General features: G+C 37.8%; 1 protein-coding gene across 1 annotated transcript in view; it reads left to right on the top strand.

The window, feature by feature from the left end:
- TMEM39A (transmembrane protein 39A) overlaps positions 1 to 17,006 on the top strand; it is a 30,693-nt gene that overhangs the window by 10,250 nt on the left and 3,437 nt on the right. The window contains exons 4-8 of the mRNA XM_028110655.2: positions 2,776 to 2,859; positions 7,344 to 7,498; positions 12,834 to 13,182; positions 13,959 to 14,146; positions 16,069 to 16,189. Of these exons, the coding sequence (XP_027966456.1) occupies positions 2,776 to 2,859; positions 7,344 to 7,498; positions 12,834 to 13,182; positions 13,959 to 14,146; positions 16,069 to 16,189 (897 nt within the window). The remainder of the gene's footprint in view (positions 1 to 2,775; positions 2,860 to 7,343; positions 7,499 to 12,833; positions 13,183 to 13,958; positions 14,147 to 16,068; positions 16,190 to 17,006) is intronic.

Raw genomic sequence — 17,006 nt, 5'->3', positions numbered from 1 at the left:
TGGTCTGTCTCTTTTAAGTTTTCTTCTATTTTGTGTGTCTGACTCAGAAATTTGTCAGATTTATATATTAGGTTTTTCTTTTTCCATTTCAAGATCTTAATAATTATCAAAAAGAAAATGTGGACCCCCGAATATATAAAGTATTATTGTAGCCATCAAGCAATTAGCTGAGTGAGTCTTAACCCTAAGAAACATAAAAGCTAGAAGTAGCATAGTATGTTATTCAGATTAGTCAGGAGTGGAGAGTGATTAATCAAATATTCTGGTTTATAGAATTAATCATAAGTAGATTACTAGTTTTCAGTGATTTAGCGTATAACAAAATTTACTTAACAATAAGATACGTTAGGCATTAAATCTTTTGATACAAAAATGTCTGAGATTGACTGGTGATACATAAATAAGACCCTCAAACATTAGGTAGGGGGTCTAGTGAATTGCTTGCATTATTTTGGAGGAGTGGGGTGAACAAGGGGTCTCAAAGCTAAGAAGGGATAAATATCACTAGAATCCAAAACAGAGAAAGAGAAAAGGAAATGATCTGAGGTAAGCACTCTCTTGACATTCTGGCTACTCTACCTTTAAAATGTATACCAAATCTTGCCACTCCATCGCCCTTGCTACTGACCCTGTTCAATCCATCTTCATTTCTTACTTGCATTAAAAGCAGTAACTTCCTAACCGATCTTGCCCTGTTACAGTATATTCTCCACACAGCAATCACTGTGATTGTTTTAAAATAGAACCTGGCACCCTTTGCATGAAACAGTTCCATGACTTCTCATTAGGAAAAAATATCTATAAACTCAGTCTTTTGTTACTCATTACATCATTCCAGCCCTCTTGCTGATTTTCAGACACACCAGACATATTTCCCTGTTTTAAGGGCCTTTGTGATCCTTTTCTCTCTGCCTGGGGCTCTCTGCCCTCAGATCTTGCCATGGGTGTTACTTTGTTGTCATTCAGCTCTCAGCCCAAATGCCACAATCTCAGAGATGTCCTCGTAACCAACAATTTAAATTGGCTCTGCAACTGCCTTTCCAGTTACTGTTTATCATTGTTTTGTTTCTTACCAGCAGTTGTAACTAGCTAAAATGCTTTTGCTTGTCAGCTTTTCATTGACTTTACACTTAAATTTATTAAAGATACGGCTTTAGCTGCTGTAACAGGATGGCTAAAATAGAGTAGAACCTTAGTTCCTTATTAAATAAGAGTTAGGCAGGTGGTATGCTCTTTGTTTCCATTGCTCTGCCACCCCCCACATGCTTCTTCCAAACCATGGTCCAAGATAGCTGCTCCAACTCCTGTCAGCACATCTGGCCAGCAAGAAGGAGGAAAGGAGAAAGATAGCTCCTTCCTTTAAGGGCATGTCATTTCCCCTCACATCCCTTACCTACAAGTAGTTTTTGCAAGGGAGGCAAGGGAATGAACCTCCAGTTATCAAGGAGTCAGTGTCCAGTTAAATTTGACTATGATGGCGGAAGAGACAACTAGTAATCCTTGCCATCCCCTTTCCCTCTCACACTGCGGTAAAAAATAAGATCCAAGAGAGCAGGAAGCTTGTCTGTTATTCTTCAGCACTGTATCCTCAGTATCGAGAAGAGTACTTGGCACACATTGTGGATGCCCCGTACATATTTACTGACTGAACTGAGAAATACAGCTTTTGAGTCTGGAAGGAGAACTCTAGAAACCTACAGACCTTTTGACCATCAAAATGACTACCAATTTTGTTTGTTGCTAATGATTTTTCATTGTGCTTATTATTTATATAGGCTTAGAATTAGAAGGAACCATATGCAGCATCTAGGTAATACTATCATTTCTTAGGAAGAAAAGATCAAATATAAGACTTTTTTTTTTTAAAGATTATATTTTTTGCGAGAGAGAGAGAGAGCGCAAGCACAAGCCAGGCGGAGGGGCAGAGGGAGAAGCAGACTCCCCACTGGAGGAGGGATCAGGCTCCCTGATGCAGAACTGGATCCTAGGACCCTGGGATCATGACCTTAGTGGAAGGCAGAGGCTTAACTAACTGAGCCACCCAGGGACCCAAGACATGTTTTTAAATCAAGTTAAGAAGAAAGACTAAATTGAAGGTAATAGACATGTCAGCCAGTAGGGAGTTTAGGTCAGTAGATGCCCAATTAGATTAACATAAGCTTGCATAGAGAGACCAAAAATAGGAACTCCTGAACACTGGGAGTTCATCTGATCCATTGAATTTGACACTCATTATAAATATGGCATTTTAAGTAAATTACTCTTTTTTATTTTTTTAAGATTTTTATTTATTTGAGAGAGAGCACAAGCGGGGTGGGGAGAGGGAAAGCAGGCTCCCTGCTGAGCAGGCAACCCGACCCGGGGCTAGATCCCAGGACCCTGGGACCATGACCTGAGAGCCAAAGGCAGACACTTAACCGACTGAGCCACCCAGGTGCCCCTTAAATAAATTATTCTTGCCATAGTTCTGCAGCTATCACTTTTTAACTCAAAGCTCTATTTTCCTTTCAACACAGTAAACTTTCAAAAAAAGGACAGTGCATTCCAGATAGTTTAAAATAGTATTTGAAAAGTTAAAGCAATCTTTCATGAAAGGAGTAGAATTAGGTAGTAGAAAGTAGAAGGTAGATAGTCTCTCTAAGATCGTTCAGATTCTTGTGGTCTGTACATATAAGGTGATGTAAGGAAGATCTGAGGGGGCAAACCTCTTGATGTAGTAGTTCCAGCTACATATGCATATTTCTTTCTGATGCAGTGATTTGTTTTTCTTAACAGAATTTCCATCTCATTGATTACCACCTGGCAGCATTCATCACGGTGATGCTTGCAAGGAGGCTGGTGTGGGCCCTTATCTCAGAGGTAATAGCTCATTCACTGTATTTTATCACTTGTAGCTAGAGTTAGTTACTAGAATGGGTTCAAGCTGAGTATGTGAATTGCCCAAATATAATTTGAAAACAATTACAAATTAATTTCTCTACTTCCATATGAGTTATGCTAGTTTTTTTTTAAGATTTTATTCATTAGAGCACGAGTGGGGGGGAGGGGCAAAAAGCGAGCCAACTCCCCGCTGAGCGGGGAGCCCTACGCCAGCCCGTCCCAGGACCCTGGGATCATGACCTGAGCCCAAGTCATATGCTTAACCGACTGAGCCACCCAGGTGCCCCCATGTGCTAGTTCTTTTTAAAAGGTTTTCCTGCAATGGATTTAAAATTCATTGTGCTGGAATCCAAGAGAACTGTTAGAAATCTCATTTGTTTGATAGGAGCTTATTTCTGGCTTCCGAGTTCTTCTGTATAATTTTTCTAATTTTGATAGTTATAGTAAAAATAGAATGAATTTTAAGTAACTGTTGATATGAAGAGTTATATATAAATGCTGAGTTGCATCTAAAACTTTGTTTCAGGTAATATTTGCTTAATATTAGGTACCATTTGTGGGGTTACTAGCAAGAGACATTTGAGTTTGTTAAAACTTGGAATTTTAAAATGACAACATCAAATTTGTATAAGACTAATCTTGAAGATTAGAATCTTAGTGGACGGTAAAGACTTGGGACATTAATATGATCTTTTTAAAATTAAATGTTACTAGAACTGGCCATTGGTAAGATTCTTTATTTGTAAACTCCATTGGAGGAGGTAAATGTGTTCTCTTAGGATTTTATTATCTTAAGCCCTATAAATGATTATAAAAATAAAAACAAAAATGTTAACTTAGCTAAAGTGGCTAATAATTACCTTACCTCCCTATATTGGAGTTTATAATTCAGTGTATAATTTTAAATCGTTACTGTAATCAGAGATAACTGAGAGTCAATCTTTTTCCTTCTAAAACATGCATGAAAAGTCTTTTTATAAGCCCTAATTTTCAGGAACCTTATTTCTTGTGAGCACAGAGTAATTGAACGTATTAAGTCATAACCTGAAAGCCATTTGAAGTTAACTGAAAAACACTGGTAGTAGGATCACCTGTTTTTCACAAGGGGAAAGTCTGTCTAAAATCTTTTCTCCCAGGGGGATGCCTGGATGGCTCAGTCGATTAAGCATCTGCCTTCGGCTCAGGTCATGATCCCAGGGTCCTGGCATGTCCCACAAGGGGTTCCTTACTCAGCAGGGTACCTGCTTCTCCCTCTGCTTGTGCTCGTGCTCTCTCTTTCTCTCTGACGATAAATAAATAAAATCTTTAAAAAACAAACAAAAAACACATTTCTCCCAAGTTTGTTATTTAGGTCATGAAAGTAGGTGCTTACTTTTGGATATATTACACTATATTCTTCCTTTAGAGGAACTCAGTGGAGTTTTATGTTTTTCTATGTGAAAACAAGCAGGATTTCGTTTCATCTCTTCAGTTACATAGGAATGGTATTTGAACATGCCAAATTAGTATGTCCGGCTAATGTGTAAATCCTTCATAACTGGAGTTTCTACCTTGGAGCTCCAAGGGCTATAACTTGATGTACTCCATTTCTTCCTTTTGCTAATGGCTTCACAGTAGTTTAACAAGTTTTGCATGACCTTAGTTGAAAAGTATGTTAGCTGTTTTCTAAAGAAACCTGTAATTCTTACTGAGAACAAAATACTTAAGCTAAATTTAAACAGGTTTCTGGTCAAAGACTGAAATCTGTACCTTAAAGTCCATGAGGAAGAATGAAAGAATGTTTAAATAATTATGGGATATCTACATAATGGAATAGCATGCAGCCATTAAAAAGATGAAAATGCACTGACCACTAAAATATTAAGTAAAAAAAAAAATAAAGTATATAACAGTGTTTAGAATAGGTGGGTAGAAGGAACAAAATACATTTGCTTATGTATGAATAAATTATCTCTAGAAGGACCTACAAACTAATAACAGGCTGCCTAGTTGTGGCTGGTAACAGGACCAGAAGAAGGGAAATTTCACAACAAACACTATTGCACATTTTGTATCTTGAGTGTTGGTGAACATATTACCTGTTCAGAAATTAAAAATAAGAGCTGTATAGGGATTCTCTTCCTAAAAAAGCTAAATTAGATGGTAAGACCCATCATAAATCATCTTTCCTTCTTTCCATTAAAATGTTTGCCTTTTTTTGGGGGGGAGGGGCAGTTGCTTATATATCCTGAGAAAGACCAATCATTTTTAAGGAGAGGCTGGAGGTAATTAATTCAGAATGCTAAATACTATTCAAAAGGAATACCTCCAACTAGATAAGACTGTTTATTCACCTCCAGGCCAATTCTACTTCTTGACTTGCTCCGCAAGACCAAAAAGTAATTCAGCTATTCTTCTACCAACCTGAGGCAACTCCCTTTTTATTTTTAAATTTATTATTATTATTTTTTAAAGATTTTATTTATGTATTTGAGAGCGAGGATAAGAGAGGGAGAGAACATGAGAGCGAGGATAAGAGAGAGAGAGATTAAGAGAGAGCGAGGATAAGAGAGAGAGAGAACCTGTTGAGCAGGGAGACCAATGCAGGACTCGATCCCGGGACTCCAGGATCATGACCTGAGCCGAAGACAGTCACTTAACCCACTGAACCACCCAGGCACCCCCTGCAACTCCCTTTTTAAGAAACTGGTTTTCTAAATAGGAAGGTAGTACATTTTATTGGGGAAAAAAAATTGGAAAACACTAAAATATAAAGCAGAAAAAAATTTTAAATTACAACCTCATTATTGAAAGGGCCATATTTTGATATATTTGGTATATAAATTTTTATGTGCATATGTACTATACTTCTCAGTTAACATAATATTAGGAATATTTTTCTACCCCTTACCTGGCTCATTTTTGCTTATTCTTTAATCCCAGCTAAAATACTACTTCCTCAGAAAGGCTTCCCTAGGTTGGGGTCTCTTGTTATTTGCTTTCCCTTATAGCCCACTCTTTTCCTGTAGCACTTACCACAATTGTAAAAATAATTATTTGTGTAAATATAAGTTTAATTTTTGTCTTTCTTAATTGGGCAGCCTCATAAAGACAGAATTCTTAATTTGTCTTGGTTACTACTGTGTCCCTAGGACCCGATATAGCATCTGCCATGCTTAGCATAGTGGTTAAGAGCTTGGGCTCTGGAATAAGACAAAAATGATAAATACGTCCAAGCTCTGCTACTCTGGTGACATTGGGCAGAGCAGCCTTTTTAATTTTGAAAATGGAGACAATGGAGTAATTCCAGCCACTTAAATGCCTTCCTTAGGCTTTGACATGTAGGGTACATTGGCATGAGGTATGTATCAGGGGAGTGATAACACAATTATTTGCCCTGCGGTTAGAACAGTTTGAACCTTCCCCACGGTTTGAGGCTTATAGTATTAATTCAATTGCTTCTTCGCATTTATAAGTCACTGTATAAGTATTATATATTGCGTATATGTCATATATGCTATGTAGTATGTTGGGTAAATTAAGAAATGGATACATGAAGGACCTGAAAACTCCTTATCCCCTCCCATTGCTGTTGACCCTACATAATTTTTTTTTTGCCTTTTCTACATTCTGACACTGCTGTTTTCAGGTTGTAGGAATCTGCCATTTTCCCCTGCGTTTTGCTCATTCTCTTCCTAGTTCATTCTGAAAGAACATAACATTGCAGAGCTTCACATTTAGACAAGTATGCGTTCTTACTATATTTAATCTGTCTTTAAAATGTGGGATTAAAGAAAAATATTTGAATAGCTGTGATATAAAGAAGTGGAAGTGATTGTCCATTATTTCTGTTTGCAAAAGTCAAAAGAGAAACTTTTATTTATATAGGGATTTGTCAGAGAAGCTCTGATTATTTTTTGAAGCTCCAGTAATTCATTAAACATTAATTCAGCAAATAGATTGGGAGGAGGATCCCAAGGAAAATGGAAAAAACATTGTTGCTACTATTGAGACTATTACAGTTTAGTCTGAAATCAGATAAATTAATGGTTCAGTATCTTTATGTACATAAAAATCACCTGGTGGATTATTAAAATATAGGTCCCTTGACTTAGTTTTGTTCCCTATATTTGGTAAGGAAAGGCAGTAGGAATTTGCAAGTTCAGTAAGCAGCCCAAGTAATTCTGATGAATGTGGTTCATGGACCATACTTTGAGAATCCCCAGTGTAAACAAATTAGACAATGTCATAAGAACTTAAGGGACGTCTGTATGAGACACTATGAGAATACAAGGAGGAACCAACAAATTGCCTGGAAAAGTCTGAATCTTTAAAAATGAAGATAAGGTGGGATCGGGCAGTTTTTCTTCTCCCCCCCTTTAATTGGGGGGGCAGATTTCCACTAAATCTTAATTCCTTGAGTCACATTGCTTTTGAATAAGGCCATTTATAAAATGTTCCTTTTGGTGCTTCCAAACTTTCAGGCCACTAAGGCGGGTGCAGCATCTATGATTCACTACATGGTTCTGATATCAGCTCGCTTGGTGCTACTCACTTTATGTGGATGGGTACTTTGTTGGACCCTCGTCAATCTCTTCCGAAGCCATTCAGTGCTCAATCTCCTTTTCCTTGGCTACCCGTGAGTACTCCAGTTTTACCATTTTATCAGTAAGTTTTTAAAGAAATTATTGGGTCAAGCAAACAATCCTATAAAAGTGAGAAAGAGGAAATTGTTCAAATATAAGCCAAAAGCTCAGAAAATTGGAAAAATCAGTGAGTAGGGTGACCATATAATTTATTCTCTACACTAGGATACATTTGGGACAATAGGGATAAACCAGGACTGTCCCAAGAAACTGGAGAGGTCTGGCTATTCTACCAGTGGAGAATATTTTAATTGGCTCTCTTCATCAAATAAGGCGCCCAAGTACTGCCTATATTGGCACAAATGATAGGTAATGTTAGTTGAATGAGCTGGCTCATCAATCTTAGTCTTTTGGTCAGATTATTTTGATCTTTGGGTTCACGTAACAGAAATACCCCATACTCAAGCCCTGTGGACTTAAGTACTTTTTTTGACCAGCATTTTATTATGGAAATTTTAAACAACATGAGATTGAAAGAATTTTTCAGCAAGCACCTGTTACCCCACCTAGATTCCATTCATTAATATTTTACTATATTTGCATGACACATAACTGTCCAGCTATTCCTCTGTCCATCCATCAGTCCATCTTTTTTTGGTACATTTGAAAGTTAAATTGCAGACCTCAGTTCACTTCCTCCAAAATATGTCAACATGTGCGTATCAATAACTAGAGTTTGATATTTGCTTACAGTTTTCCTTTTGAGGTAAAATTCATTATATAAAATAAAATTCACAAATCTGGTATACATTTGCTGAGTCTTGAGAAATGCATATACCTGTAAGTCAAACCTGTATCCCAATGTGGAACATGACCATTATTCCAGAGGTTCCTTCATGCCTCTTTCCAATCAAACCCCACCCCCCACTTCCCAGAGGTAATCAACTGTTTTGATTTTTTTCCACCATAGATTAGTTTACCAGTTCTAGAATTTCATATAAATGGAATTATAAGGTATATACACTTTTGTATAAGCCTTCTCTCATTCAGCATGTTGTTTTTGAGAATCCTCCACGTGGTTACATATGTCTGTAACGTTTCATTATATGAATATACTATAGTTTGTTTAGTCTCCTGTTGAATATCTGGGTTGTTTCCAGTTTGGGGCTATTAACTAAAAATAAAACCGTTAGGCACATTCTTATACAAGTCTTTTTTTGTGAGAAATGTTTTCATTCTCTTCAAAGAAATACCTAGGAGAAGCCTTGCTAAGCCATAAGGTAGGAGGAATATGTTTAGTTTTATAAGAATCTACCAGACCTTTTCCCAAAGAAGTATCATTTTATCCTCCCATAAATTCTTTTTTTTTAAAGATTTTATTTATTTATTTGACAGAGACAGCGAGAGCAGGAACACAAGCAGGGGGAGTGGGAGAGGGAACAGGGAGCCTGATGTGGGACCCGATCCTAGGACCCTGGGATCATGACCTGAGCCGAAGGCAGACACTTAACGACTGAGCCACCCAGGCGCCCACCTTCCATCAATTCTATAAGCATTCTGGTTGCTCCACGTTTTTATCAGCATTTGATGTTTTCTGTTTTTTAAATTCTAGCCATTGTGATGAGTGTATAGTTGTATCTTATTATACATACTGGCTTTTAAACTCTTCTGAATAGTTTAACTTGTATACCTTGGGCTAATACTTTCTTCATTGGATGTTAGTAGATAGCTACCACTTATTGCTGTTATGTGCTAGCTGCTGGGCTAGATGTTTATAAACATCACCTCATGAAATCATCCCATAACCCAGGAGGCTGTGTATTTAGTCTGACATAACAGTTCCAAAGTACTAGTGGCTTTAAAAAGTTAGAAGTTTATTTCTCTCTTCTGTATAGTCTGTGTGTAAATCATCTTGGATAGCTGTGGCAGCTAGCTTCCAAGGTGTTGGGAGCCAGGCTTCTGCTCTCTTTTTTGCTCCACCTTCCCTAACAGGATAGACTATGAGGGAGGTTGGAAATTTGTCTTTAGTAGAACAGCTGTATCTCAACTAAAAATTCTATTGCAGTGGAAGAGCAGGAGAACAGTGGCTCTTGGCAGACAATTAGCAGGCCTTGCCACAGGTAAAGACAGATTAAGAGACTAAAAACCTTTCCTGTGGTCAGACAATTAGAAAGACTCAGGTCTTTTTGATTCCAGCGTTCTTGTCTGCACCATTACTCTGTAATCAGTAGTTCTCAAAGTGTGGTTCTCAGAACAGCAGCATCAGCATCACCTGGAAATTTTTTAGAAATAGAAATTCTCAGATCCACCCCAAACCTACTGAAACAGAAACTCCAGAAGGTAGGACCCAGCAATTTGTCTTTTAACAGGCCCTCCAGATGATTCTGATGCTTACTCAAGCTTGAGAATCATTGCTTTATATAACCATTTATGGTGCTGAAGTGTAAGCATAGATTTATATGGGTAGTTACATAGTATAAAATCAAGGCATAATTAGAGGTTATGCAGGGATGGCAGGAAGAGTCTTTCTATTGGTTGTCCTATGGTGGGTCTAATTATACTGTTTACTTATTTATTTTTCTAGTTATACTGTTTAATTATTTAAGGCAATCAACTCAGTTCATTAGTATTACCCTTTTCCCTACAAAATGAACTCTATATTATAAACATTTTCCATGATTCATATTTATTACATGGCATATATTTTACATCAGTTGTTTCTGTATGTCTAGACTAATACTTCACCTACTTCAACTTCAAATGATTTCATTATTCTATTTCTCAGCAATAGCTGGTTTAATCAGTTGGGTTTAACTGCATTTGATTTGAAAGGCTAATTATGGATATATCAAGCAATATTTTGGGCAGGTTTAAAAGAATTACCATGTCAAAATGGGTAGCAAACTTGTTCATTTCAGTAGAATATAAAGAAACTTAATTTTGAAGGTTCCCCACGCCCCTGTAAAACAATGAAAGAAGCATGTAATTTAAACAGATTTTATGTTTAAATATATTTGCCTTCTTCACTTTTTAAAAGTTGAATAATCTTTCACCTAACTTAAATTAAAAAATAATTATAAGAAGTTTAACATACTAGACAGTGGCAATAACTACATCTTTATTTTCTTGTTTATTCATAGGTTAAAAAAGGGACTCTTTACTGCCTTTTTTTTTTTTAACTTGATTCTCAGCTAGCTTCTCAGTTTAGATTAGTCCAGTGACTAATGGTTGTAGCTCTTATATTTATCTTGAATCTATCCACTGCTCTCTGTAACCTCTGCTGTTACATTCTAAACTTCCATCTGGTCTTCTGGTAACCCATTCTTGCTCTCCTTCTTTCCATTTTTTATTGTAGCCGTAATGATTTTCAGAATGGAAGTTGAATCATGTCACTAACCCTCTTTAAAATTCTTTAATGAGTCATTTCCTTTACCCCCTTTTACCTTACAGAGCCCTCCAAAGTCTAAGCCTTTGATGCTACCTTTCTAGTTTCTCTCATTCTACCCTGTATCAGTTATCTATTGCCATATAATGCTGTAACAAACAGCTGCAAAACCATGGTAGCATTCCACAATGTGTGTTTATTGTGCATGCGTTGGAGTCAGCCGGAAGTCAAGAAGCGCTCCTGATCTTAGCTGGGTTCAGTCACCCTTGTGGGATTGACTAGCTGTCAGTTTAAGTAACCAGGACAACTCAGCTCTGCTCTAAGTGTCTCTCATGCTCTGGCAGGCTAGGTATGGACACATGAAATTGATCGAATGGAATGAAAGCAAGCCCCAGCGTGCAAGCCCATTTTGAGCTTCTGATCACATCGTGTTTGCTGACATTCCATGGGCCAGAACAGGTCACATTGTTGAGCCCATTGTGGGGCTAGGGCAGGGTCACTTCACACACAGAATGAGGGCTGTGTAGTAAGACTACAGGAAGGGTTAAGAAATGGGGCCATCCTTGCAATCTGCCACACACCCTAGCCTCTCGTCTCACCTCTATATGTGCAGCTTGTGTTTCCAGCAATATTGACAGGTTTCTCTGGCCTTCACAGTTTTGCATATGTGTGAGTTCTGCCGGTTGCTTCTTCATTTACTCCTTCCCACACTACTACTCCAGGGCACATTCATGGTGGATCATGGAGCTGCTAACCATCCTCTTACTTTGTAACAAGCTCATTCTTTCTCCCTCTAGAGAAAACTAGGAATAGGTGAATTTGTTAATATTTTTATAAAATACATAACTAAATAGGATATCTTTGTAATTGCTGTTTTTCATATCTGAATTTATGCCAGTGAAATGACCATTTTATTTACAATATGTAAATCACAATGTGGACATTACTTAATGAGGATTGGCGAAAGTATTTTTAAAAAGTTTTAAGGAACCAAGGTTGAAATGACTGTAAGAAGTTATGAAAAGTCTCAAAAATATCCAGTCCTTTAACCAAGTTACTCTACTTCTAGAAATTTTTTTATTGTACTTCTAGAATTTGTTTCATTAATTCATCAAATATTTATTGAGTGCCTAGTATGTTTCAGCCACTATTTTAGACATCAAGGAAATAGCAGTGAATTAAGTAGACCCAAATCTCTGGTACACAGAACTTAATATTGTAGTGAGGGGGAAGATAGACCAAAAAAGAAGAACAAAACACCCCCACCCAAATAAAAAACCTGAAAAGTATGTAAAATATATGAGTGGTAAGATCTGTGAAGAAAAATAACCAGGCAGGGGGAACTGAGAGGGCCTGTAGGACTGGGGTGGGTGATGTAGTGGGGAGGCAGGGGAGCCCCTCACTGAGAAGGGGAAGTTGGAAGTGAAGGGCGCACCATTTGAAAATTACCAGATGCACACAAAGATCATGTAGGATCTTATCCATACATTCATATTTATGGTAATGCAAAGTAAGAAACCACCTATGTTTCCAACAAGAGAGAAATGAGTCAATTATGGTACATCTCTATGAGAATACTATAGTATCTTTAAAAATTGTTATAGAAAAAATTTGTAATGACATGAAAAAAATGCTCAAAATAGATACGCATACATAAACACACACTCAAAGTTACAAAACAGTTTATACTGTATGAGGCTAAACATAAAAAGAAAAAAGTATGAAGTCTGTGCACCCAGTTGTAAAAATTATAAAAGTGATCATTTTTTGGTGTTTTCTATTTTGTCATTGTGATTTTCTGTAGTCTTCTATTCTCCAATGAATGTATATTGCCTTTGTGTGAAGAAATTAAAGAACTTCTCCAGTAATGAATTTACTGTCAGCAGAGTCCCTGTTCTCTTAAGTTCATTCTCGTGAATCATGACTATTTTACTAACATAGTTATCAGCTTTGATCTTAGGTGGCATCTGTGGTCTCATTTTCATATTTACCGTCTTCTACAGGTTTGGTGTTTATGTTCCACTCTGCTGTTTCCACCAAGATAGTAGAGCTCATCTTCTTCTCACAGACTATAATTATGTGGTTCAGCACCAGGCGGTAGAAGAAAGTGCCTCAACTGTGGGTGGCTTGGCCAAATCCAAAGACTTCCTCTCCTTATTGCTGGAGTCTCTAAAAGAACAGTTTAATAATGCCACGCCCATCCCCACACACAGCTGCCCCCTATCTCCAGACCTCATTCGCAATGAAGTTGAATGTCTAAAAGCGGATTTCAACCACAGAATCAAGGAAGTTCTCTTCAACTCCCTCTTCAGTGCCTACTATGTTGCATTTCTCCCCCTGTGTTTTGTGAAGGTAAGTGGTTCCTTTTATGTGCTTCCTGAATTTGTGTGTGAATGACATAAACTGGGTATTTCTTATTTAATCCCCCTTTTCTCTGTCTCCCCTTTGGCAGCCTGGATGGTGGAGTTCGGCTGCATCTGGAGTGCACTAATACCGCTCCTGGTTGGCGGATAGGTATTTCCATATATGTGATGCACCCGTGGTGGTCCCCTCTTTTTTTTCTCTTTTTTAAAGTTTTTTTTTTTTCCAGTTTCTGGGAAAAATAAAATTTGTGTTTATAATAGAATCAGTATGTAGTAGCTTAAGAGGATTGAGGTTTTAATACAGTTCAGCCTACTGTAGTTGATCTTAACATGGTTAATCAGGACTTTCCTTGAATTTAATCTAACCTTTATCTAAATTTCAATTTACTTCAGTAGAAAAGAAAAATGGTCTGGATGTCACTTCAGCCCAAAATCTTTTGGGACATTTTAGTACCCTTTCTTCACCCACTGAGAAGCACATCTGCAGCCGGAGTGGTCATTTACAGAGGGCACTCACCTCTTCTAGAAAGGAAGCACTTAAAATATAATTGCCTCTCCCTCCCAACCCTAATTCATACAGCCAGAAAGTCAGGTTGAAGGATTTTGGAGGACTCTGCTCTTGAACTTTCTGCACGGACAGCAGGACAACCAATGCATGTGTGACTCAGTGTGGCATCTGTCTGCAGGGCATATGTACACGCACCCATCCCTACCTTCTTGCTTAACAGTGCATAGATCATTTCTCCCTTTTCTGATCTTTTCCAGAGTACCCAATACTATGACATGCGCTGGTCATGTGAGCACCTCATTATGGTGTGGATCAATGCTTTTGTCATGCTCACCACACAACTGCTGCCATCCAAATACTGTGATTTGCTACATAAATCAGCTGCTCACCTGGGCAAGTGGCAGAAGCTTGAACATGGGTCCTACAGCAATGCTCCACAGCACATGTGAGTAGCCTAGAGGGTAAAACCATATAACACCTTCTACATGCTGCTGATCATGTTTATTTGCTTTGTATGTCATTCTTGTTCTTGGCTTTTGAACATTTAATTTTTAGTTTTTTGTCTACGTGGATGCTTGTCATCACTCTAAACTGAACACAGGGGACATTAACTCATTCCCACCACCATCCCCAGTCCCTCCTTAAATGCCTCCTACCTGTCAGCTGCCCGGTCACCTGGAGTGTGTAATTTGTTTCCCAAGCTGTAATATTGGAGTTTTCTTTCAGTCTTAACCCTTTGCCCAAATTCACAGAGTCATGATATATTTTTAATTCTCTTTGGAAGCCTGTAAGATTCATCTTCTCCTCCTCATTGCCACAGCTAAATAGTTGCTAGCTAATCATCTTACACTCAGGCAGCTAGAATTTGCTTCTCTCATCTTTTCTTTCTAATAAATGCAAATTTGTTCTAGTAGTTTTCCTTGCTTGCATTTTTTATCTTTTTTCCTAAACTCGTTAGTGAATGTTTCCCTGCTTTTCCCATATTTAAATGAAAACTGTCCCTAATTGAGTTCTCTCTGAGTATTCCTCTCATTGTGTCCCCTTATCAGTCATTTCTCTGCATGGTCCCTGTGATCCAAAATGGGTAACTTTAGAACCCTTTTGTTCTCTCACTTCTGAGCCCTTCACCATACCTTCCTGTCAGACCTGGACCATCTTCATCTTCCTCCCTTTTATAATTGGAACATTTCACAAATTTCATCACCTAGAAATTCTTTCCTAATGAAGTGGGACAGATTGAGGGGACTTGCCCTTCCCCTCTCCCCCTCAGAGTCCTCCCTTCAATTATCTGCCTTGATGTCTGATACAGATTAGCACAGGCCTTCAAGCCCAGGAACTGAAAGAGATTGGGCCAGGCTGAAAAGAAACCCGACTGTGGGCAAAGGACAAATTTCAATAAAAATTGAAAATACAATCCACAGTACTAGTACTGTACATCTTCAGGCTCCTTGATGGCACATGGCCATGAGGTGTATCATCACTTTAATTCTGGTAAGTGTGAGCAAGGCCGACGGAACATTTTCTGAACTGGGAAAGCTTCAGGGTGCTAGACTTTTTTCTTTTCCTTTTTTTTTTTTTTTTTAACATACCTAAAATGTCCCAGTTCTTACCCTAGGAAACTAACCTTTCCAAAATCAGGAAGAGATGAATTAACTTAGATTTTTTTAAAAAGCTTAACCTGAAGATCCCCAACCCCACCCCAACTCCATTACATTGGTGCTGGAAACAATGAAGCTTCTTCCATAACTTCTTTTTCCTAGAGAAACTTCTATAAAAATAAACCAAGAAAGCGGTAAAAAGTAAAGTCTGTGTGTCATTACCTTGTGTGTCTCTGTGTTCTGTATATCTTCACGCATATATGAGGCATTTGAAGTATGTGACAAATAGATTGATTTTCTATAGCTTTCTGGGATGTAGGTCTACAGTAGATGTCATGCTGATTTGACAGTGTGTTCATTTCTCCACTATTCTCACTACAGTCCACTTTCTCTTGTTTGTTCTCTCTAGCATTTCCATCAGTAGATTTTGCTCACTTGGGATTGAGATGACAGTCCACTTACTTAACGCTTGATTTTCTGGCTCATAGATGCCTTACACATTAACTTCTGCTCATTCTCCAAAGCCTCATAAGTCCTTTGACACTGAGTTAACTGTATCACTTTGCAGCCTCTCTACTATATAGCAATGAAGTTATGATAACAAATCCTTCCTAACTCTTTCCAGTTTGACTATACAATGTATTCTCAGAATTCAGGCAGATGAAGCCTTGAATACTTAATCCCTTCCATAGAAATGTAGTTGGCCTTGCCAGACACTGTCTTATCTGTAATTGCCAATATGCTAACATTGCATTTCTTTCTCCCTTAGTTGGTCAGAAAATACAATATGGCCTCAAGGGGTGCTGGTGCGACACAGCAGATGCTTATATAGAGCCATGGGGCCTTACAACGTGGCAGTGCCTTCAGATGTATCCCATGCCCGCTTTTATGCAAGTACCACTTATTTATTTTCAAACATAAACTTAGTGCTAAGTGTTAGGAGGCCACTATGTGTATAAGCACCTAGCACAGTGTGTGGCACATTGTAATAATTATTACTATTACTATAATAATGGCCCTTGTCTTTTGGAAATATATTCAGAAAGGCAGTTTGAAGATCAGGTACCAGCTAGCATTGTCCCAGCTCCAACAGCTTAAAAGTCCTATTGGGATTTGTCATGTCTGGTATTACCTAAAACAAGTAGGCAGTTATTTAAGACTTCCCTTTTTCAGCTTATAATTTTTATTTGTAATAGTTTGGTTTAGTGGTATCCTTATTATATTGTGTTTATGTATCCTTAAGTGATATTTAGTATAGTAGTAATGTAATGGTTTTGTTTGTTTTTATTGGGTTTGGGTTTATTTTTTGTTTGGGTTTTTTTTTTGTGTTTTTTGTTGTTTTTTTGGTATTTGTCATTTGTATCACCTCCTTAAAGTACCTTGACTTCCCTTTTGAAAGTAAGACAAATGCCATGATCTCTGGCCTTTTACCTTTTCCTGGATTAAAAGGAAAAAGGCTTACAAGTTAAAAAGGAAGAAGCAATAGACATCCATTAAACCCAGCTTCTGTCCCATTTGAATTTATGCCTTGGATTATGTTCTATTGATCTTTCAGTTTTCTGGAAATTCTGACTCTAGGAGGCAGAAGTATTTATATGGGAAAGGCTAGCTGATCAGTCGCAGTGGGGAAAAGAAGGTGCATGCAGGGGACTGTTCATAGTGCAGTGCCTTGCCTTTCAATGGAGATTATAGTCTAAAAAAGAATTG

The sequence above is a fragment of the Eumetopias jubatus genome, unplaced genomic scaffold, assembly GCF_037043125.1.
Source record: "Eumetopias jubatus isolate StellerSeaLion01/CBP00866 unplaced genomic scaffold, mEumJub1_p1.0 scaffold_1, whole genome shotgun sequence".
NCBI lineage: Eukaryota > Metazoa > Chordata > Mammalia > Carnivora > Otariidae > Eumetopias > Eumetopias jubatus.
This window is presented reverse-complemented; position numbering and strand designations above follow the sequence as displayed.